This window comes from Dermacentor variabilis, chromosome 11, assembly GCF_050947875.1.
Source record: "Dermacentor variabilis isolate Ectoservices chromosome 11, ASM5094787v1, whole genome shotgun sequence".
Taxonomy (NCBI): Eukaryota; Metazoa; Arthropoda; class Arachnida; order Ixodida; family Ixodidae; genus Dermacentor; species Dermacentor variabilis.
Window position 1 is genome coordinate 12,421,985 of NC_134578.1, and position 25,540 is coordinate 12,447,524.

The following is a 25,540-nucleotide window of genomic DNA, read 5'->3' on the forward strand; positions in this document are numbered from 1 at the left end:
AGTAGTTTATCATTAATACGTGTATCACTTGATGAAATGTCAAGTTGTGAATGGAATTAGATTCATGTGTGAAATGACATTCACAAGCTTTTAAGTGCACTGAACACAAACATTGTAGTTCATTTTATTTAGAGAAATGCAAAATATTCATTTTCGAGTAGGTAATCACAGAACGCTTTTGTTGAGTATTCGTATTCTATTATATTATATTGGGAAATTTCACTATTCGTAAAACTTGACTTTTGTTAAGATCACGGGTGCAGTGGGGGAGCATGAACGTAATACCAGCTTACTTGCTATTGAGTGCATTGTGACTCGATGTCCGTTGATTTTTCTAAGTAACTACGAGACATATCACAAAAGAAAGGAGTCGTGTACACTAATGCCTAAAATTAAGTTCACCACACCTGAACAGCACATCCACCATATTGCCGAGGCAATCTCCTGTTCGATGGGCAGTGCAGGTCAGCGTTATATTGCCAGTGTTATGCTGACTTGGCTATACCCGTATTAAGTGCGACTACATGAATTTTAATTTGGTTTCTTGAAAGATGGTAATTCAGAAAAGGGAGTTTTGTTTCTACGTAAAGACAGATAGTGAATGCATTGATGAACATTTTATTGTTACATGTCATAACGAATGTTTGGCTTCATATGGTTATGACTAACAATAAACGGAGCCCTCGGTTCCTCTTCTTCTTCAATGCCTATTTTATCTTAAGCTTCCTTACACTGGCGCGATTGTCGTCTCGGGCTTTACGCTTCGCAGTCGTCATGGTAAAGCCTGATGCTTTTTCCACCGCAGTAATTGTTGAAGACTCTCTTGCATCGGTCATAAATCCGTTTCTTAGCTGTTCTCTGTGTCCTTGCAAGGAAACAGTCTGAGGAAACATAAACAGTGGAATATGTATAAAAATTAGTGTGTTTTTGAAACCCTCATTTACTGTGCTCGCGAACGGGCAGTGCAAGCGCGAAAAGTGTCGCAAAAGTTAGTGTTCCCGTCCCGAGTCCGTTATTTTCATGTGCAGTTCATATATTTTGGAGCATTTATTGCTACGCGTACGCGTGTCCAGTACGCCTGGATTGTAGACACGTAATGCTGAACTTTGACTTATGTTGTTCTCACGTTAACGCACCAATACCGGTCATATTTACAAGCGCCAGAGAGCATCTTTCTCTATGCGGCGTGTCTTGGACACCGGGATGCACATGCTGTGCCTTGCCTCTGAATTATATTTGCCAAGAGAAGGCAGCTGTACGGCTTCTGCGGTGAAAATATTTTGCACGTTCATGTAAAGTGTAAATCTATAGCATATAGCAAAGACAAGTGCGTTGATAGTCGGAGTAGGGCAAGGAAGAAACGAGGAAAGCATGCAAAACAACTAGGGCCGTACACACGTACTGAATGCTGATTCCAGTGACTGCAGTGCAGTTGGCGCTCTTCACAGTAAAGAACGTCCTTATTCCTACGCATAGAAATGGCTGACTATTCCGGTTGCAATACCTTGCGCTGCACACACGCGTTATGCGTTATAACGCTGAAATACTTGCCTTTCTTATTCTTTTTTTTCCCGCTGTCTCGCACCAAGACAAAACATGAGTGTTTGTTATTCATTGTCACAATTTTGTGAGTCATGTTTTTCTCCTCTGGAGTGTAGACGAGAAAAAATAAGATAGATAAGGACAGATATGATTACGAAGAAATTCGGAGGATATAGTAACACGTCTGAGTATATAAATATCTTAGACCATGCAGAGTACCAACAAACATATATTTTATTAACAAGGCTAAAGAGGAATCTTTAGCTTGAGGGTTCCTACCAACCTACATGGGAAAGAATAAATTGTTTTTCTCGGCAACCATAGCACCAAATGTAATGAGGTTTGTTTCATTTGAAAGAAAATGTCAAAATTTAGTGACTGTTGGCAGCTAACTTTCGATTTAGGCAGCCGATGTTTTAATACGAATTGTTTAAAATCGCAAGCTTCTAGAAAACAAAACGATAAGCTTATAACTCAGTAACTCAGCAATGAAAAAAGATACAATAATTTTGTAAATGGCGTCTAATAACATTTGAAGCGGCCAATTTGATGTATTGTACATTGCACTCAAATAGACCACTAATATGTGAGTGGGGCTTTTGCAATAGTTTGTCAAGAATCTAACAAACTTACGTAATGTATAATTTGATATATAAAACTTATCCGTTTGCGGTTTACATATCTGCGACATCTGTTTTTGGTGCATAGCTACAAACTTGTGAACTTTCTGCTTCTGTTTGTTTAAAATTTACCATTTTTAAAAATTTGTCATAAGACAGTCAGGCAATAAACAGAAATTTATTTTCTAATGACCATTGGAATATCACTTTCTCTCTACTAATGCAACAAGTTTCATTAAAATCCGCTTTGTGATTAGCTTAGAAAAGCGTTTCTATGCTTTTCAAGTATTCTAATAAGAGGAATCAGAGTTGGGCTCGTGCTAACTGCTAGTACTCTAGTTCACATTATGCTATTCGCCATTGCTTTCGTTGATGATCTCAGAATTCTTTTTTTAGGTGTGCTTATGGTTGTGTACAAAACCATATGTACTATGGCGGTGAACTTGTAGTTGAACAACGGGCCTTTTTGATAGCTGCGTTAAGTGAGCCTTTGTTAATTGGTGGCATTTTCTGTTTATTGCTAGCTGCCAAGACATAAGTTGCCTTGTTGTATTTTGAATATTCACGCGTACAAAATATGATCGTAGCAACATTATTTCTTGGACAAAAGCTCAGAATACGTTGAAATAATGAGAACTGCAATTGCTCCATGGTAAGTTGTGTGTTGAAGTATTATTATATCGATATACGTAACGGTTGACATAGTGACATTACCATGAATGTTGCAAAAGGGATTTTAGTACCGTGAACATATCCGTCATTTTTGCAGACATTATTCATTCGTTTTGCCAGTAGGTGACAAAAATACAAAACTTCATTATTCAGGTCGCACTTGCAAAAGGGCACACAGTGTAAATTGCTTGATTGGTAAATCGACACTGAAGAAGAAACAATTCAGCTGCATTAATAATTTACTCTTCCTCAACATCAAAAAGTCACTCAAAAAAGAAAGGTGGTCGTATCCTGAAGTTTCCGCACCATCTTACAGTGACTTAATGTGTTTTGACGGTGTCTGAATGTGTCTAGGCATTTGCTCATTGCTAAAAATGCATTGAATTTTACTCGAAAGAGCCAAAATAAGAAATTGGCAAGTTAGCACTAGGGATATAGCACGGAATAAAAAAATAAATTTGTCCTGTATTCTAGCTTCGAGTAGTTAACCTGTTACTGTGAAATTAATAGAAATAGAGTTTTGAATTAGTAGCTGATTAGTCAAAGCTTATGAGTCGTTTCTCTCTAGGGTCGCCTAAAGCCGTATACAAACCTCTCGTTAATCGTCCTTGACGGTACCTGAATAAATACGCTTCTAGCGACTTAGGTTATTATACGTGCTTGATATATATATATATATAATTAAGGAATAAAAGCCAATTTTACCTGGGTCTTCCTGGTATAGTACTGCATTTGGTTTTCTGTGACCACCAGTTTTCTTAGCGATCATCTTGACGGTGTAGTTAAAGCTGTAAAATAAGAGGAAACACGGCTTCATCAATTAAACTAAACACGTTTTTTCATTGTATTCCGACAAAGTTGCAGGTGGTGTAGGTTTGACCTCGAACGCAACTCGTGACGACCGTGCGAAGGATACTTATGCGACGTCAGGTCGGAAATGTAAATTTGTCTTGCGCTACACTCTGGACAGAACTCCAAGCATTTCGAGCCATTATTGCAAATACTTAAGGAGAAAGGCAGTCAATTAATATCCTCCGAAAAATGTATTTTCAATTTTGCTGCCAGAAATACTTCATTTCTTGGTGAATCTACCCTACAAATGCCACAACGAGCCGCTGTGCTTCATGAGGGGCGCGGAAGTTACCTCTAACCTATAAACAGTAACTAGGCTTCAGAACTAGTTGGAACAACGCCTCCTTCAATCGAGCCAGAAACTTACAGAAAGATGTTGTGCCTTCATACCTGATTTTAGCCTTGCGAAATCGCGATATTACCCCCAAATGACATTGCTGACTACTCGCAGCAGCGAACTTGTTTTTACGTCACTGATTTTGTTCATCGTAGTCTAAATTTCAAAAATTAGTGAGTACTAACAGAATTGTCCAATTCACCTGTCACCCTCAACATAGAGATGCTTCGTTTCTAACCAGCCCTGACTGGAATGTTGAAAGCAGTACGAAAAAAAAACACGGACAGAGGTGCTGAGGGCGTTCTTTTGGGCTGCTTTCAACATTACAGCCATGGCGACATACGAACTCGCCGAGCTTCCAGTGCTCCAACTAACCCCCACCCCACAAAAGAAACAAACAAAAAAGTTGCGCACTACCGGTATGTTGCCCTGCGTCAATAACGTAGTCAACTCACGCTCACGAAGGCGATATCTATAAAAATGGCTGGCGTCTGGCATGATTACTCAAAAGCAAAGCAAACAGGAAAGATCGAGCAGCTGTAAAGGAGGATTCTTTTGTTCAGCTTCAGTTTCTGTTATTTCAGCTTAGTCAGTAGTCGACATTCATAATATATTAGGCAGTAGGAGGTCGCAGAGCATAAAGCTGTATGGCGACCTACTGTCCGCAAAAGAAAGGTGTACTACATATTGACTCAAGATGATTTCAAATTACGCGCCAGCCGCCTCCTGCGTCCGTCCAGCTGCTTACTGCTACCTGCGAAAGATAACGGCAGTGAAGCGGGCAACACGGGCCCGCAAGGCACGCGCAATCGGAGTAACGTGCCATCAGCGCGGGACACGAGAAAAGAAGAAGAGGTGCGGGTCTCTTGCGAAAAACGGGTGTGGACGTTCTAGCGAGGCTCGCGTTTAGCTGTTTGTCGGGCACAAGTTCGCCCAAGGTGAAGTGATTAAAGCACCGTCACTCAACTGTGCGTTACAAATCTGGTGGAGGTGCTGGGTATGATTTCAAGCCCTTCTCAAGTTACAGAAAGGAGCCCGGACTCACGGCGACTTGGACCCATCGAGTTGACTCCTGTTCACCAACCCAGCAGTCGTCGCCTACGTGGTGAGCCCCCCGAGTTTTCCCCTTGACCGGATTCGATCGGAGCGTCAGCATCGGTTAGCGGAAACGCTACCGAGATGACAACTCAAACCACGCCAACTCACATCGTGGTGAACTCGCCAATGACGCCAGAGCCTTTCCACGGCGACACATTTGAAGACGCAGAGTACTGGCTGGAACGCTTTGAGCGAGTCGCTGAGTTCAATGGATGGAACGGAGAGCTCCATTGAACTCAGTTCAATGGAGCTTTGCTCAGTTCTTGCTCCCAGTTCTTGCTCATTTCGACGAGGAAGCCGAAACTGATATTCACACAGACGCAAGCAATGTAGGACTCGGTGCCGTTCTCATTCAGAGGCAAAACTGAGAGGAACGAGTCATTGCGTATGCTAGTCGAACACTTTCGAAGGCTGAAGTCAACTACTCAGCCACAGAAAAAGAATGTCTCGCGGTGATATGGGCCATCAGCAAGTTTAGACCATACTTATATGGCCGACCCTTCCGAGCTATCAGCGACCATCATTCATTGTGCTGGCTGGCGAATCTCAAAGACCCATCTGGACGGCTAGCAAGATCGAGTCTACGGCTGCAGGAATACGATATAACGGTCGTATACAAGTCCGGTCACAAGCACAGTGATGCTGATTGCTTGTCACGTGCACCGATTGAATACACGGAATCTACGCTTCGGGAAAATGAACACGATTGCCCGTTCCTCGGAGCTGTGACAACATCGCAAATGGCTCAGCATCAGCGATCCGACGCGGATTTACGCCTGCTCATTGATTACCTAGAAGGACACCCTGTTGACATTCCACGACCTTTTGTCCGCAGCTTGTCGTCGTTCGTCCTGAGAAACAGTGTCCTGTACAAAAGAAATTTTGAACATAGTGCAGAGACTTTTCTGCTCGTCGTACCTTCAAAGTTACGACTCGAGATATTGGAAGCATGCCACGACGACCCATCAGCAGGACATTTAGGATTGAGCAGAACATTCGCACGCATCCGCATGAAGTATTACTGGCCAAAGTTATTGAACTCTGTGCAACACTACGTAAGAACCTGCCGGGACTGCCAAAGACGTAAAATACCACCATTCAAGCCAGCAGGCCTCCTACAACCGATACAGCCACCGGAAACTCCATTCGCACAAGTGGGAATGGACTTACTTGGCCCCTTTCCTACATCGTCATCGGCAAAGCGTTGGATCATAGTTGCAACTGACTACCTAACTCGATATGCCGAGACAGGGTCTCTTGTCAAGGGAACGGCCAGTGAAGTCGCTGATTTTTTCGTCACTAACATAGTACTACGGCATGGTGCTCCTAAAGTTCTCATCACGGACCGAGGAACCATTTTTACTGCCCATTTGACACAGTCCATCATGAAATTGACGCACACCAGTCACCGAAAAACCACCCCATGTCATCCGCAGACAAATGGACTGACTGGACGACTGAACAGAACACTGACTGATATGTTGTCAATATACGTGGAGATGGAGCACCGAACATGGGACAGGATACTACCGTACGCCACGTTTGCGCACAATACCGCTGTGCAAGAGACGACTCAAATGACACCTTTCCAACTCGTTTTTGGCCGGACCGTCACCACAACCCTCGATGCAATTCTACCAGTAGATGAGACCTTCGAAAATGACAATGACATCAGCGACTTCACACAAAGAGCTGAAGAAGCACGGCAGCTGGCGCGACACCGCATTCAGCAGCAGCAACAAACTGACGCGGACGGATACAACTTGCGACGAAGAGACGTCCAGCATGCACCTGGAGACCAAGTATGGGTGTGAACTCCCGTACGGATGCGCGGCCTATCAGAGAAGCTTCTTCGTCGTTATTTTGGCCCGTATAGGATAATTCGCCGAATCAGTCCATTGAACTACGAAGTTGCTCCAGAAGGTCAAGTAACCTCATCACGACGGCGGCATCGAACAGAAATCGTCCATGTCGTCCGAATGAAACCGTACTACGACAGGCAATAACTGCTTCCGCCTACAAACATTGCGAATTCCTGAAAGTCTAGAGACCACTGCCTTCTGTATGCGCATCGGGACGATGCACTCTTGGAAGGGGGACAATGACGCAAGATGATTTCAAATTACGCGCCAGCCGCCTCCTGCGTCCGTCCAGCTGCTTACTGCTACCTGCGAAAGATAGCGGCAGTGAAAGGGGCAACACGGGCCCGCAAGGCACGCGCAATCGGAGTAACGTGCCATCAGCGCTGGACACGAGAAAAGAAGAAGAGGTGCGGGTCTCTTGCGAAAAACGGGTGTGGACGTTCTAGCGAGGCTCGCGTTTAGGTGTTTGTCGGGCACAAGTTCGCCCAAGGTAAAGTGATTAAAGCACCGTCACTAAACTGTGCCTTATAATATAAAAAGCAGCAATCGATCAAATACAATCTTAAAATCGGCACTAGCACTGGAAGTTCGTGCAGTTAAAGAAAGATAGCAACAAAAAACTGCAAACTAAACGTTAAATATGTCAGTGATTAGGCAGCTCTTAAATGTGCATAAAATAATGGCTCAGTCATAAGCATAAATTTCGCAAAAGAAAGCAGAATATAGCGCACCATATATCAAGAGCTAGCTATCTAACAGAAAATAATATACTCATTAAAACATGTAACGATGAAGGCAACGAAAAATATAAAGGGACGTTATTCGAAAATGATAATGCTGGAAGTACGCAGTGTGTTTAACATAATGAGTTCATATTGTCGGCAAAACAAGATAGCTATGTGCCTTGAATGTTGTATCATTTGTGTTAACGAGAGATGACTAGCAGAAAGTCTTTACAGTAAGGTGGTCACTAAATTCCTTGTACAAGATGAACAAAACATTATATTTTACGAGGTTAATGATTGACAGTAGTCTGTGTTTATGAAGCAGTACTGAAGTATCGCTGCAGAATGCGTTAAAGGTTAAGATTCTGATAGCTTTGTTTTGTAAATGTTGTAGTGGACTTGAATGCGTCACATAAGTATTCTCCAATGTTGTTGTGTAGCAATTAATGTGGCTTTGAGTAAATACGAACACTACTCTAAGCAAAGTTAATGTATTTTCGGACGCTCGGGCCTTCAGTAATATTTTGAAGCCAGGGGTTAACTTAAGCTTTAAATTAGTTATGACTTGCGTATGCTAAGTTTGAGTCAATCTTACTCAAATAAGTGAGCACTCAGAAACAACAGGTAATATAGCTTGGTTGAAAGAAATAAAAAAATGGGTGATAGAAATGTCTTACTAGAATGAAACAACGTCAAAGATGTTTTAGAAGGGGTAATATCAATAGAGTTACGTAAGCTCAAGTTTAAAATGTTCTGTAAATATGTTTTGAATTTAGTAGGGAAAGAATCGATAGACCAGCTCTTAGCAAGAATTGTAATGACATCTGTGCAGAAGAATGCTTCAGTTTCAGTAAGGCTTCTGGGGTGGTCACTTATGTTAAGTATGAATAATCGAGGACCAAGTATTGAGCCTTGAGATGCTCTTTCGTTAGTTGTAATGAATTCAGAGAGCGTTGGAAAGATGTTGACCGCTTGCTGCCTGTTAGATAAATGGGTTTTAATAAGTGATGAGGCGGTGCCGAAAAGGCCAGTCACAGAAAATGTGACTAATAAAATGATGTTGCTGATCAAGTTGAATGCTTTAGAAAGGTCAATGAAAACGGATCCAGTATATTTGCCTTCGTCAACAGCGCTTTGAATTTTGCTGCTAAAAGAAGGCAAGGCACGGTCAGCAGACTATCTCCTCCGGAAACCAAATTGATTAGGGGATAAAATTTTAAGTTTTGAGAAGCATTTACGAAGAAGTGTCGGGTAATTTGTGCTGAAAAATATGTTCATATGTTCCTGGTGCGCTTAAGGCTGGATGGTTGACTACCTAACATTTAAATATTATTTTTGAAAAAGAAAATGATTTTGATTTCAGAGGTAACATTATTGCCGCAACCAGCAATCTTTTTGCAGCGAGAGACTGGTCTTTTGGTGTAATACGTCTAAGGGAACTACTCAACTAGAACAATCAAGCTCCCTCCAAAAGATGTATATGTAAAATATGTCCATTGGAATTTGCCCTGATATTGCTATGCCAAATTCAAGAAACTTAATTTCGAGAAAGTTGCAATGAATAGATCGGAAGTCTGTATTGTCAACAATATTTGATAGAAGTGTCAATATTCTTATTACATTACTTATATTGTCGGTTGACTGGAGTCCAATAGAGATATCAAATCTTACAATCCCAACCACTTCTGGATAGCTTTAAATAATACTTAGCATTGGTAATGATGAATTTCCTTACCAAGCACGTGCAATTTTAAATACTAGTTGAGAAAATGCCTGACTTCCCGCATATTTATTTATTTCGGTATACTGTCAATGCCACAGGCGGGATTGGCTACGATCCCGTCAGAATGATGCCGCGCTTTTCCTAATTTCTTTTTCGAGGACTACTGCTTTTATATTGTTTGACGTAAATATAATATAATTGAATAAGGAACAGTAATATTGCTTCCTTCATAGAATCTTTGTAAGGGCCGTCAAATATAACTACGCTCTTTGGAATTAGTGGCGAAGCTTCTATGTGAGTTGCTTCTGTGTGAGTAGCTTCTGTGTGAGGGCCTCCGCCGCCAAGGTTTGGGAGTGGTGGCGCTGGCTAACACTGCCAGGGTTAGCTCTAGTAGTAACACATAAATACCCCAGAAAGTGGATGGAAAGACGGTGCCGCCATAGCCCAATTGGCGGAGCATCGCACGCGTAATGCAAAGACGTGGGATCGTTCCCCACGTGTGGCAAGTTGTTTTTTCATCCACTTTCAATTCTGTTAATTTATATTTTCTTTATTTTAATTAGCAAGTACAAGTAATATACCCTGTGTTGCCCTTGATGTCTTTGTTCGTTGGCTTCTTATGATACGTGAGTAGGAGTGCGACATTAAACATAGTAACTTGCTTCGAATATAATGCATTCACGTAATGCTCTATCGAAGCGGCTTTGATCACAGGAAATTTCGGATATCACCTTACAGGTTCTTTGTGCGACGAGCTATTGCATGTTAGGTTGATCTTTAGGATATATGTATAGATTAGGAAAAGTTCTTTCACTTCAGCGATATGTGAAACGGCTCTATATTTTGCTTCAGAAGAGAGTAATATTTTCATTAGGTTGCGACTGGGGAAATTTTTAAGGTATTAACAAAACAGCGCAATGTCGGTAAATTTCGTAAGCTACGTCTTCTTATTTAGTAATACCTTTTTTTACTGCCACATGTAGGGCACCTAGACAAGATCAATTGCAAGCACAATAAATATGAATTGCTATAGCGTAATTGAAAGTACGAGATTCGAATAACAGGAAATAAACAACAAAACAAGGCATTCATACAACCAGCGCATGAAGCGAAATTCAAACATACGTTAACAAAATCATGCGAATATAGCATGTAGCTAAAAAGGAAAACTCATACGAATATAGCATATAGCACATAGCAAAAAAGAAAGAAGGCGGGGCGGAAAAGCGATTTAAATGCTTTAACATGAAACACATGAGGCCGTCGAGTTCAAATGTATAGTCTATCAATTTTGTTTATTAGAATCATTTCATTGCACAAGCGCCTTGTTTTTAAGCTAAGACTGTGATACTGATAAAGGCGCTCCGTAGTGATACAGCATAAGAAACAAAAGAATAGCCAGTGTCCCTGACAAGCGTGCCAGGCGAGAGAAACGCATTCAACATGTGGTTGACTTGTGCCTCGTATGCTGGTTTCGTTATATCTTGTGGCGCCTTTTCGAAGGAAAGAGTTGGTATTCAAGGCTTTGTTCAGTGCCAAATGTCTTTGTAGAAAATCCATAAATGACAAGTAGTTACGCGCATCCACAAGTACTTGAACGTTGTGATTCTGCTTATTGACGTCGAGTCTGTGGCATTTCATGCAATTATATTTCAAGTCAAGGTCGTTAGTGCCCATTTGACTAAGTTTAGAGCTATCTCTAAATCATGCTGCAACTGGCCTAACCTCAAGCAAAATCTTGGTTCGCGCTACTATTTTGGCATACACGTCCGAACAAAAACAGGGGCTACTGCAAGGTAGTTTGGCCGCCCCCCTAGGGAAAATTTCTGCTTCCAAATTAGTTCGTGAGTTTCAGAAAAACCAGTGCAAGAATACGCCGACAAACAACACATGCGACATTGATGCTCATCCTGTCGTATGAGTTGTTTTCCCGCATCCTCTTGTTTTTGGGCCATTAATTTCCTGAAGTACGTCTTAATCTCGTCGGGCTTTGCCATATTGTTCTGTACGGGTATAAAAAGAGGTGCCATAATCGTTGACAAAAACACTGAATTTATTTGTTTACTTACCAAGTGAGTCCCATGCTCTTTAGCATGCAAGTTAAACTAGTGAGGAAAGCTGTGTAGCTGATTGCAGAAGTAAATTTCTGGCGTTCTTTTTACAAGGTGCTCTGGCCGATGAATAAAAGTCTAATAGTCTTTAGGGGGAACACCTTCACTAAAGGCTAGCTATGCCACATGTGGTCGATTGCTTGCCAGAAATCCAGTAATTTTACGTCCATTTTTATGGCGGCAATCACAGAACCAAGTAAGTATGAATGAGCTCAGCGGTTTCAGTGTCGCATTAGTGACGCAATCGTGTGTTGTTAGTATGGTCCCTTTGGTTCCCGACCAATATTTTTCACAAAGCGGGGATGAGAAGGATGTGGATTAAAGAAGAGCTCGCCTGACGACGATGACACGACCGCGGTTGCGCAGTGACGGCGTACCGGAAATAATGAACGGGCGTGCATAGCAAACCCAATGAATACATTGTTGCGCCGAAAAGGAAAATAAAGACTTGGGAAGGAAGAGTACGAAACGACAGAATGAGCACTCTTCCTTCCCAAGTCTTTATTTTCCTAATGTATTCATTAGATCCAAACCAACTCGCCCAGCAACAAGTTATACTCATAGCAAACCCAGTTTTGAGCAGTGAACTATGGTGGCAGCGGTATTTTATTAAATTAGGGCGGGTGAGAATGTTCATAAACGTACTTCAAAGCGTATACTGGTTATTGAAATATGGCGTTAGCCAGCTGAGAATGTTTCGCTTGTTGTATTACAAACATTCACAAAATATCCCGTTTTCCTATTGAAGGAAATGCCACCCGTTGTCAATATCATGAAAATTAAGTGCAGTATCTTACTCAGAGAAACCGACAGTCTCTTTTTACTTCATTAATGAGAGAAGCCTCTGTTCATATGATAGACTTGTGAAACATAGGCCCAATAATTAATATAATATTTAAGCATCACAATTTTTAAACGCTTCGTTAGACGTGCAAATTGTAGTAGCTGGTAGGAATGAAACTTGACGTAATATAGGCATTGGGAACTGTACTAATAAATTAACTGGATGAACCAGTTAACCATGAAGAGTGTGGGAAACTAAGCTTACACAGTTGCCCCAAAATAACTTTTTATAGCCCGAATAGGTGAAAGAAAATATGATGGTATTTATGTGACATTTATTTACGATAGAACCGAGCGTGTGAATTTCTGTGTACATGAAAACAGCTCAGCGGCTTCAGATTTATCCGGACTAGGAATCGTACGTATGACTATGCCAGCATTTTCTTGCATGTATATCTAGCAGAAAATTTAGAAATCCCACGCTTTTCCTTAAAGAAACATGCGAGGCCATGGGGCTGATAAAACCAGTCTTGTCAAGGGAAGAAACCGAGCATTATAGGAGCGTGCTCCTCAATCTGAAAACAGGATATCTAGCCATTGACTAAGATAAAAAATCCCTCTTCACTGTAATTCACTGTAATTCACTGTAGCTTCACTGTAATTTAAGAAAGAAAGATCGCTGTTTGGTATTATTACAGTTCAATGCATGGGGAGAAGGAGAGGAGTTTAGTGGCGCGAAGGGCACGGAGGTCAGCCTGAGTGAAGTGCCTCTAGCTTGATACTCCGCACTGGGTCAGCGGTTAAGCAAAACAAGAGAGATTGCATGGGAAGAGGAAGGAAGATGGTATGGTGGAATGGATTATGAGTAGAGCTGTTCAGTACACTGTTTGTGAGCACAGCATACATTGATAATTCGAAGTATATGCGTCTTCACGGGCAGAGGTCAAGGGTACAGCAGCGGAGCTAGGATTCTCTGGACAGCTTGCATGATTTTCCAACTACTCGCGCCATTAGCCTATCTAAACTGCACATCCGCAGCTGCAGGGAGCGGATGTTTTGCCGCAGCATGACCATGATGAAAGTCCAATGGAGCTGTTTCGATGCACTGTGGTTTGTCGTGCTGAAATTCAAAAGGCAGTGCCGTGGCCGTAAGCATTTCGATGTGTCCAATTCCGAGCTTACATTACTGTCTTGAAGCAACGACACAGAAAGATAAGCCGATGCCGATTCAACGCCCTCATGCTGTACCTGCGCTATTGGAGCAAGGAAGCTATCGTTTGGGCTTAAAGCTTGCCCACGTCCATGAAGCGACCGCTTCCTTTCGTGTGTACCGAGGCTGCCACCTTTTTGTGAGGTATACTGGTCCTCCTTATTCGGTTCGGTATTTGTACTCCCTTTTTCTGTTTGAGACAATCTTTAGGATTTGCTCGTGTTGTCCATGAAAACTATAGTTTCTCAATTTTTTTCACTCTGCATGAGAAAATTCCATGACTGCTTGTAGAGTGGAGGCACACCATCCGGCCTGTGCAGATAGCATTGACATGACCTAAGTTAAAGCATTCATGACATTGCGCTGGGCGGCGCGCGCACACACAAACACACACACACACACACGCACGTGCACAAACACACACACACACACATACACATATATATATATATATATATATATATATATATATATATATATATATATATATATATATATATATATATATATATATATATATATATATATATATATATATATATATATATAAAGACAGCCCGAGTGTCTTACCTAGCCGACGTCGACATGTTCAAGTGCGATGCCACCCACGAATAGAACCTTGACGCTCGTCGAGCGGCCACAGTAATGAAAGTCGATGGCTGTACAGAAACCTCTGAACCTCTTTCGTCGCTGGTGTGAATGATGACATGGAAAATGGCGCCTGCCCCACTGCGACCACCGTGCACAATTAACGAATGGACCCCTATGTCCAAATAAGCGCATGGTTTTATGTGTCACGCGCGGCCTGCGTCGCTATTTCCACCGTAGTTATGTTTTCCGCAGTGTTCAAGCGTACTTTGTGATTTAGGAGCCGCATTTCCCAGACTGGTTTTGAGAATCTGCGCGTGCATAGAATTTAGTTTCTTTTTGAGATGTCGAGAAGCCCATGGGCAACCATTAAGTAGGAGGACGCGGTCTGGTGCAGTCGTTGACAGGAGCGCATGGTCTCGCTGCTGGAGAAACATGAGCCTGGCAACTCTATGAAAATGCGCCGAGACTTGCGCTATAGCACTGAGGCCCAAGTCCGTAGAGACGAACTGGATGCAAAAGATGGCGTGCTACTTGTCATCATCTAGGACGGCTCGGATGGTCTAAGAAGCACAACGAGGCTTTTGCTTTAGCAAAGCTAGCTTTGCTAAAGCAAAGGCCTCGTTGTGCTCAGATAGCTATCTGAGCGAAAGCTACGTGTGATAATTATGCCTATTTTAAGCCTTCAAGATATGGCAGGTACCCACAGGAAGAGATATGTTAGGAATCGGAGGGCAAGAATGCACTGATATATATAGGAACGAAGGAATAATTGCAAAACTTGAAAAAAGAAGAAATAAATACTTTCAGGGAAGTTTAACAAGATAGATAGATGATAACATTTCAATGAAATAAAATTTGGTTCTTTGAATGATTCAGGCACGAAGGAATTTATAAGTGCGACTGGAATTTTAAGGAAAATTGTGATCAGCATGGTAACCATTTTGTGGCCCAAGTGTAATGACACAGTGCGCCAAGCAGGTTCTTGTGGCGAAAACGTCGAGTTGAAGCCCCGAGAGATACGGGAGCGAAGCACCTAAATTTAAACACTGCCTGCGAAGCCAAGCTTTAAAGTAACCTTTTTGCGTTATGAACCAGCAGGAAAATAAAACAGAAGTGATTGGTCCATTAAAAAATAATTGTACTAACGAATGAGCCATACCGTTCAAATATTACGCACTGTAACTAGGTACCCACAGTTATGTAATAATACCTAAGTGGATTAAAACTAATGACACGAACATTTTATTTACTCGCGAAATTGATAGGGTATTGAGCGAATAATAAACTGAAATAGAATCTGTTATAATCACAGCATCAACTGTATTTCCACAATCGCACCACAAGAATCCTCGAAAAAATTAGCTTAATATTCAGAAATGAAATTGCAAAGTCTTGAAGCAAATAATCAGTCGAATAAATGTGGGGAAATAGCCCAGCCATTTCCTCCCACATTGAAGCATGTGTGGTTATTGCGTTGTTTTATTGAAATGAATATAAATGATATGTAGTCACCCTATAACGATGACGCTACTTCTTTTAGCATCAGATAAAGAACAATGAAAAAGAATTTATCCTAGAGCGAAAAACCAACAACACGAAGTCGTATACATATACGTACAGGAACATATAAATATATAAAAGGCGAAGACAAGTCGCACTACACTGAGTTCCTAAACAGTCACGAACACACACACACACGTGGCCGCGAAGCAGTCGGCAATGAGGAGGTAAACAGATGAGGATTACACATTGATAAAACAATGCACGCACAGAGATATGACGGTCAGAAGTGAGCTTCAGCACAGTATACAAACTAGTCTAACACGTAGTATGCAAGCGCTCATAACTACGAATACTGGAAGCAAGTGGTAGTTACATTGTGTTACTATTCAGCACGGCCTCTAATACTGGTTAAGGATTTTCGAGGACACATGCATCTTTGCTGCTAGTGTGTTCGTTAAAAAATAAATAATGGGGTTTTACGTGCCAAAACCACTTTCTGATTATAAGGCACGCTGTAGTGGAGGACTCCGAAAATGTCGACCAACTGGGGTTCTTTAACGTGCACCTAAATCTAAGTTCCACGGGTGTTTTCGCATTTCGCCTCCATCGAAATGCGGCCGCCACGGCCGGGATCCGATCCCGCGGCCTCGTGCTCAGCAGCCCAACGCCATAGCCACTGAGCGACCCCGGCGGGTCTAGTGTGTTCGTGACCGAGGTAATCTTGCAATGAGCCATTTAATTATTTCTGTTAATGAAGTTTTGTATTAAGCATACAAATGTCGTAGCAGTTGCTGCAAAAGAAACCCATACGGGTTCCTCGAAAGAAAAGCCTGGCAGTTGAAGAAAAATTCGTCCTGGTCCGGTACTCGCACCCGGGACCACTGCCTTTCTGGGACAGCCGCTCTACGATCTGAGCTAATCAGGCGGCTAGCAGATGGCAGGACGAAGTCTAACTTGCGCGGTTAGCTCAGGTGGCAGAGCGGCTGCCCCGGAAAGGTGGTGGCCCGGGTTCGATTCCCTGACCAGGATGAATTTTTCTTCAACTGCGAGACTTTTCTTTCGAGGAACCGGTATGGGTTTCCTTTGGAGCAATTCGTGCGAACGGATGGATCTCTGATTCCCCTGCATTAATTACCTCTCTCCACCTGGCGGGTTTCCGCAGAACTATTATGTCAAACAAATGTGTAATTTAATTTTGAGATTATGATTAGGTACTTACTGGTGTTATACCTCAGATATGTAGATTTAAAGGTTCTAGTCGCCTTTGTGTGAAAACAAATTCTGCCAGTGTATAATCCTGGCCAATGTGCAACAAAAACAGAATTTGGATCTCTATTAGAGATATAGCAATCGTCTTGGAGGAAAGTCAAACATTTAAAAATCTGGCTCGCCATCCCTGCAGTGCCCCGCTGAATGTCCAATGTAGATGCTGAAACCCACCACCACAACTGCTGAGAGGGGTGTGCAATTCTTTATTGCATTAAAATAATCGTAGTAATGGTAGTTTTCCCAACACGGCACCGCTGATCGTATTGCCATGTTTCCCCTTTGCCGCTCCTCGCATTCACGTCGCTCCTCGGGAGCCCTAACTATGCGTTGCCTACCCATAGCGGTGCTGTAGAAACAAAGAAATCAGTTGCTACAGGCTGGTACTTCCGTATAAGAAAAGCTAGTGACGTCTCTCACCACGTCACAAGCTGCCGTCGCTGCGGCAGCTTGCGCAGCAGTAAAGTTTTGCGGAAAAAGTATGCTGGGAGCCCCACGTGCTTCATATTTTTATCAGGAGCGCCTTATCAACAATTATGTGGTTCGGAGCCTTTATTGAAAGAAATGCTGTTCTGTATGTTGCGTGCGTGATCCGAATAATGTACGTACTTTTTGTTTCACTTTGCTCAGTGCTTGAAGCCTGCTTCGCGTCCACCGTGGGTCGGCACGGCATTACGCAACCTCCTGGATTGGCCCATATTTTTGGCCACGGACGCACACGCGAGAAATTCTGACCAACGAGTGGCTCAGAACTTTGCTGTAAAATGCTGAGACTTTGAGAAAGTAGAATCTTCAAGGTAATGTTGGTGGTCACGCTTCTTGATATTGAACATCGATCGCTATAAACATTGATAGCCGCAGGCACAGACGTAGTGCTTAGCATATTTTTAGGACAGTATATCGCTAACTATAGACAGCTGGGCTAGTTGGTTGTGATTAGCATTATGAAACATCGTTCCAGCGCACAATTGAATAATGAATAAAATTCAGTTGAAGTCCGGCGTTCGTGTTGTCTTTCTCTTCTCGTCCGTGTTCAATTGTGCGCTGGAACGATGTTTCATAATGCTTGTAGGACAGAAAGCCTAATTTTTTAAAAAGGGCTTTCCGGAAATACAGCACAGCCAAATGCTAATATAGGGCGCATATACATTTTAGATATGATTATAAGAGTGTCTCTGAGTAACCTATAGCGCGCACGCTCGCTCACTTCACTGAGTCTTTGTTTTCGAGTATGAAGCTCAATGCATGTTTTGATCCAGTGGTTTACACAATTAGGCAATGTTTATTTTTAAGAATTAAGTATGGTTATAAATTTGGTTCTAAGTTTATCAAATATAGGTTATTAGCCACATAACTTGTTCGGTTCTTTAAAAGAATGCTCGTCCATTCTCAATTTCACTGTAGATAACTATACCTAGAAATTATGTTATTGTTATGTCTGCCCTTACGAGTAAGTTTTGAATAAAAGCGATACGTATGGGGTAATCGCCGTAAGTTTTCTGCGCCGCAAGCTTAAGTAGCCTGCCTACTTACTAGTTGCCATCTGGACTGCGCGCTTTTAGTCTGTATTCGTATTTTTTTCCATCCAGAGCACGAACTTTTTTGGCCGAGAGGCAGCGGAATGAAGTGTTGATCTTGTAGTTTCTTTCTATGACAAAAAGAGTTTCTGTCACATCTGCCATCTGAAAACGAACAATCCACGAATTAGCCACCAATGTAACGTGCTGACAATGAACGATATGCAGAAGGAACTGGCGTTTTTTAACTTGCTACAGAGCGTTACTTACGGGACTTAGAGAAAGATACATTTAAAACAAACATATTTTGTCGTCTAAGTCTCATTAGTAACGTGCTTTCGCAAGGTAAAATGTATCATTACTCGGCCAAGTGGACAAACTTTTAAGCTTTCTTTAACACCGCCTTAGGCCTAACCACCTGATGCTTTTTAGACTATACGGATTTCTTTAAATTGCCTGTGACAGATAGCAGAAACCTTGAACTTGATTGCTCGGAGAGGCAGCCCTCCAATATTTCCACAATAATTGAATGCATATTTGAATAATTACCGAAAACTCACTTATAAAATTTTTTACTACTGACTTTACAGGACATATTGCAATTTACGAATGGGAGTCAGTTGGCTTGCAAGACATGTCCACGTGGAACAAGTTCTGAGCGTATCACTAGTTTCGAGATATGAGTCGATAAACTTCCGGTTGAAAAGCCCTGTTAACAAAACACCTTACCTTACTTTTTAACTTACCTTATGGCAAAACGCCGCTTTATCCATTGAAACACGAATGTAACTGGCACGCCAATGTTTTTCGTCGCGCACTTTGGAAATGGATGTGAGAAAACCAATGTATTCAAGTAAATTCGTCCCGCGTGGATAAATTTAGGACCGGCTACTATTCATTTTTCATTTGGCGCCGTAAATTAATTATTAAAAACTTCGTTGTTGGAGTTGAAACAAGGAGTGAATTATTCTAGATTATTCGTACAAGTAATGAGTCATCAAGCTGAATGGGACTAGAATTGCACCATCGGCCACAGGATATTTTCGAAAATTCTTTGTAGAATAAAGATACACGCGGTAAATGTAGGGTTTAGACATTTTGAAGACATGCAAGATAACAGATGTTCGGTTAATTTGCAAATACAAAAATTACTACTACTGGTAATATCCTACGGATTGAAAACAGTGGAGTAAATTGCGAATTAAGTGCAGGTGATAAACTCAAATGCTTCATGGAGATGACGATACATAGAATGAACTTTACAACTGGTGCTCATCAGCTTGAAAAAAAAAAGAACTCAGTAAGATTTGCACTCCCGATATAAGGATGTGGTGCGAAATGGTGCCAAAAAGCTTGGAAGATAGTCACTGTAGATGTCGTGTTGATCCCGATTTTTGATTTAATGCCACATTTAAATCTGAAAGCAACTGCCCTTTCTTCTAGGCTACCGAAAGTGTTAATTCCATGGAGTTGTCAAAGAGCGCCTCACCAGATTTCATAGCAAGTTTTAGTTATGCAATGCAAGTTGTTTCGAGCCCTATAGGGAGCGTTCTAGCGCCGCAATTCTTTAAATTGGGTCCGTGATAGCATAGATTGAGATAATTGAAGTGCGACGAACCCATCGTTTCAGGAGGTGGGTTTCACTATACCAATCTGGACACTGTCTACTTGCTCCCGTTTAGCCTGCGCAAGCGTGCGTTCCTCTATACGAGAGCCGGAGGAATGCGTCCCGCTTGTGTTACAGCTCCGCGTTGTTTTTTCTTCTTCCGTTTTTGCTGCGCGACGCACTTCGCCAATGGTCTCGTGCGTGAGCTGTTGCTCTTGTCTCGTTTCGCGATCTACACGCCTCTGCGGGCTTTTCACGAGAGGACCTGCGTTCGTTGCCCGGTTGCTTCTGCAGTGTATTGAAACGGATGCCTCAGTGCCTGCATCTTTGGAGATAGTTTCGTTTTCTCCGTCGTGACATCGCGAAGTATGAACAAGCAAATAAAACGGAAATACATCGGCACGGAGTAAAAGATTCACAGACATTCAGTTTGTAGCTTTTATTATTTTTCTAAACATGAAATCCTAATTCAAGCAACAGATGAAACAAATAACTGCCCTAGCCTCGAATGGTCATACAAGTCATGTGTCTTGGTGAGTGACGGTTCAGCAATGCGGATTACGCAGGCGCACTTCTGTGTATGACCTCGATTATCCGGCTGAAAGCGAGACGCCGTCAAAAAGAAGGGTGCGCGGCGTTCGATTTTTAAATTTCAGCAGTTTTCGAGTGGGAGGCGCGCAGCGGTGGCAACTTAGCAGACACGATCTTCTGCGCGGATCGTATACACTGCGCTTGTCTGTTTAAAATAGTAAAACACGATAAGGGGACCTTTAAAAATATAACTAAGAACAGGAGATACTAGTCATCCCTATGTCCTTAGGACGGCTGGTGGTATTCCATTTCGTCCACTTAAGAAAAAAAAGGCTTGACCATACCCTGCATGTGCTCGATGCAACAGGTTTAGTATAGCCAGAAATATTTTCATTTGTAACACGCTGTCATAAGTTGGTGATAGAAGTAAAGTATATGAGGAAGCTCGCCTTTTATTTTTGTATGGTAAATGGAGTGTGAGACATCATATTCCTCTTATATTATCCCAGCAGCAATATAAAACCCCTGTCAGTAGAATCCAAGTTAGGCTTCTATCGAGTTAGGCTTTACTACATTCTCAATGAATGAGCTACACCGGTGAAAATCAATGACGGTGCAAACCAGAAGGACGTAAAACGATTACAGCAAGAATTTGCAGCAGCGAACATTAACCCAGACAACACTGCGTTCAACTTTGAAGTCAGATAGGCACGAACATTATTGGTAGCTATCAATTGCGATTAAAATACTACGGCACCAGATTTTTCATTCGTGTTAAAATTTTTCGATACGGAATACTTGATCGCTTTGAGAGAACTACTCTGCGGACGATATATCTGGCAATAACCACGTCTCATTGAGGCTTATGACATCGCAAATACATGAAGTGAGATGTTTTTCTCTTCATTATGAGAAGGAGAGTATTTAGAAACAAGCTTTTTAGCCTCTACACTATGCTTATAGTTAAAGAAGAGTGTAGCATGCTGTCATGGCACCTTGTATTCAACAGATGTTAAAATGTGCTTGACAAGAGCGCTCCGAAGAGCCGTTGCCAACATTGGCATTAAATGAAGAGCAGAAGTTGAACGTAGGCTTGAGACGTTTGCAGGAGACAGGTGCAGCGTTTCGGGCAGACAGATATTGACAAAGCTGACTGGTAGTTATTTTCCATGACAGATTCAAATACAGTTATGGTAGGCCGTAGTGACTCAACACTTCAAATTTCGGCTCCATGCAGATTATTTTTGGCAGCAGCTCCGCTCAGCTGCGTCGACAGGCAATCCTGTCGAGCCTAAGCACTGGATCGAGTGCTGATAATCAGCATGCGCTTCGGCACATGAAGCAGCATTTGCCGCCACAGCCTAGATATTCTTGCCACTGGTATCGTGAAGTTGCTGGTAGGTCATGTCTAATGACGCTTTTATTGTATCAGACTCATACTTAGCCAAAGGATTCTTGATCCGAAAAAAAAACATGCACGCGTGACCAAAGGGACTCTTGTGAACAGAAAACAAAAGGAAATATGCTTACCGCGGATAGCTTTTGCTCGTTGTAGTGTTTTGGGCTTTCTTCATAGCGACCTTTATTTCGCTTGGCAGCGCTTGCTGCAGTCATCATACACAGAAATAGCAGAATAATAAGCATGATGCCACTGGTGTCTCAACCACTGTGAGGATCGTACCTGATTTTATGAAGACACCTTTTTATACAAACGAAGCTGAACACCGGAAATGCTACATGTGCTTACGCACCAATAACCTTCATAACAACCTAACATAAATATTCTCACCATAGACGACTTTTATCTGAAGGTGTACATGTAATGTCATGTTGAAGTGTATTTAACATATGTTCCAGTGTCACAAGGACATCTCATGAAAATCACATTGCTTGTATTTATACAATCGCTAAGATCAAGAGCTTATGAGCTTGCAGACATTTTTTGCACTACAATGATATTGATGCATATGTGTATGTAAGAGAAATGTCAACATGTAATGTTCCAAGATGCATGCGGAAATGTCAGCCGGTGAGGTGCAGAACCTTCGGGAAGAGGTTCTGGTATGAATAGACTGCACTGAGTAGACTATAAGGACTGCATTCACTAGACTGAGTTGACTAGGATGTTTTACAAAAAAAAAAAAGAAGCGAAATGAAAATTTCTGCTATAAATTGCTTTCGACACAGGAATAACCTTCATTTTCATATGATTTCACTGGCTATATAAATTGAAAAAGTCCCTTTATATCCAAATTTGTATTCACTTATATACGGTAAAGCTACAATATCTAGCTTTTTTATTTACAAATAGCGCTATCTCATTTAGAGACATAGCACATATGAACACAAAAATATGAAATAACATCGTTAAGCAATTCCTTCTGAAATTCCTTAGTCGGCAATAAACGCAGAGAACCATCTAAGTTATGCCCTAATTCAACAGTGTGTGAAAAAAAGAAAGCTTAAAGCAATCTATTATTGGAATGAAGGGATATTATAGGGAAAGTAACGCATCATTTTACATGTTATTGCATTGGGGAACGAAGTAGTGACACAGTAAGCTATAAAGGAAACTTTTCTGGAAACCTTAGCTTTGGAAAGGCGCTGATCATTGGTTAGGTCCCCAGAACAGCACAAATTGTTATTTAACAGCAAAACTTTCTGGCAAAGCCTAAAACGGTTTCCTTGTAGCATCGTGCTGCAGTCGGGTGGATGACAGTATTCCCTTTTACGAATATTCCTCGATCCACTTTTTGCGCTTCGGCAGAACTAATTTAGCGTGACTTATTTTTACTTTGACTCTGTGGTCACCGTTAATCTTTAAAGCATAAGTAACCTATGCGCACTGTATCCTTCACACAGAGGAAAGGCATATGCACTGTAGGGTTTTTGTGAGGTTTATTACTCGTGTCAGAATCTGATACCAAAGTACCTTGAGGAGCGAGTTGTTTGTGGTGTTACCAGCCAACCTTAATTCCCGTTACTCGGGGGTCACTTTGCCGGTAATTGGTGCTAGTGCTCGTAAGCTTCCAATAAAAGGGTGAAATTGAGAAATATTGATAGTGCTGAAGAAGTGTGCACATTGCTGTGCACATGCCGTCTTCGTGACCACATCTGTATGGTTGATTAAAGCTCTGTCCGGCACAGAAACGTTATGTATCTTGCTTAATTTTGAGGCGATGCTACGGTCGGTCATGATAATTCTGTAAAATGAGTTATACTAGCCTCTAAAACTCATTTCGTTCATGAATTAGTGTTGAAAATTATAAGAAAGGACGGGGGATGCGGGAGATGGAAATTCAAGACGATGCGCAAAACGCGAACAAGGTGAATGCAGGAGCCAACGTTTCCACAAGTGGACTTGTCTTCTTCAAGGCGACATATGCTTTCCTTGCCACAGTATATATAGGTGGGGTTCTTCTAAAGGGGAGAGGGTGTGAGGCGGGAGGACGCGGAAACGAGGAAAAATCTGTTAATGTGTCGAATTGAGAATAAAGGAACCTTGTGTACAAGGTCAAAGCCAGGGCACCCTCCCCCCCCCCCCCCCACCCCGGTCTGTCAACACACGCGCGTTAGCCGGCGTATCAAGAGCGTCTGACACGCCGGATTACCAAAAAAAGGAAGGGAAAGGAGAAAAAAAGGGGGGAGGATACGCCAAGAAATGAAACTAAGTGTTGTTGCATATAGCTTGAAGTTTTTATAGCTTGAAGTTTTTATAGCTTGAAGTATAGCTCGAAGATTTTTTGGCGTATCCTTCGCCCCTTTTCCCCCGCTTTGCCTTCCTTTTTTTTGGTAATCCGGCGTGTCAGACGCCCTTGACGCGCCGGCTAACGCGCGTGTGTTGACAGACCTAGGTGGTGGGGGGTGCCCTGGCTTTGACCTTGTACACAGTGTTGCTTTACTCTCAATTCGACACGCTAACAGATTTTCCCTCGTTTCCGCGTCCTCCCGCCTCACACCCTCTCCCCTTTAGAAGAACCCCGCCTATATATCTGTGGCGAGGAAAGCATATGTCGCCTTGAAGAAGACAAGTCCACTTGTCGAAACGTTGGCTCCTGCATTCACCTTGTTCACGTTTTGCTCATCGTGTTGAAAATTACATATCTGTACGCAATGTTCACGTTGCGTCAATAAACTTTTGCGATGCCCCTGTGACTAATATAAAAGGCTCGTTGCTCAATTTAAAGAAGCGTATCAGCCCTTTGTATGGAATGGAATAACGTCCAGAAACGTATGTTAACACAGCCAATGTTAACTATAAACAGGTCTTCTGATTTAGATCAGAAGTACCGTGTTATCGGTAAGGTATTCTCAATAACTATCAAGGCAAACTGAATAAATTCTAAACAGATAACGCCCATCCTTTGCTGTCTAGAAGAGGAAAGCAAAAATTTGCATGGAAATATAAACGGTCATTGTCAACTTAAGCGAACAGCTTCACGCTTCTAGAAAGCTATTTGCTTTATTAGGAGAATATTACATTCGAAGGTGCATATTCCTTGTAGGAAGCATATTTAGGTAAAGTTTCTTGGTTCATTTTATAGTTTTCTTGAGAACATAGCTATTAGCAAGCACATCATTAGTGATAGTATAGGAGGTTGTACGTATGAGCCGACTAGTTATTTGTGTGTTCGCCACAGCGACACGAACATCGGTGTGGAACATGACTGCCCTCCTCTTTCCGTGCCACTGGAACATTCTCCGACAGGCACTTCAGGGGTAAAATGGTCGCGGTAGAAGTGGACGGCTGTCCTTATCGAGTGTTCCCTCACAGCATCTAAACCTTCATACGCCACACAGCTCTTGCGTGAGAGGGCGTGTACGTAAAAATTAAGTTATGTGGTTTATCACCTAGAAACTGACCTGATGGTTATAAGAGAAGATAATTAACAACACTGATCGCAGGTTGGGTCACTTACGCCGTAAGTTTTCAGCAAGCCCCTTCATCTTTAAAGCTTTTGCTATATAAAACACTCATTCGATCTAAATTA

The 25,540-nt window shown here is 42.1% G+C and overlaps 1 protein-coding gene across 1 annotated transcript; it reads right to left on the minus strand.

The window, feature by feature from the left end:
- Nucleotides 1–602: 602 nt before the first annotated feature.
- On the minus strand, nucleotides 603–22,293 carry LOC142564955 (uncharacterized). The gene is made up of 5 exons (XM_075676169.1): nucleotides 22,080–22,293; nucleotides 18,429–18,577; nucleotides 3,540–3,622; nucleotides 1,552–1,647; nucleotides 603–881 (listed from the first exon to the last, which is right to left on the minus strand). The coding sequence occupies exons 1-5, from the start codon at nucleotides 22,191–22,193 to the stop codon at nucleotides 757–759; spliced, it is 567 nt and encodes a 188-aa protein (XP_075532284.1). The 5' UTR covers nucleotides 22,194–22,293; the 3' UTR covers nucleotides 603–756.
- Nucleotides 22,294–25,540: the final 3,247 nt, after the last annotated feature.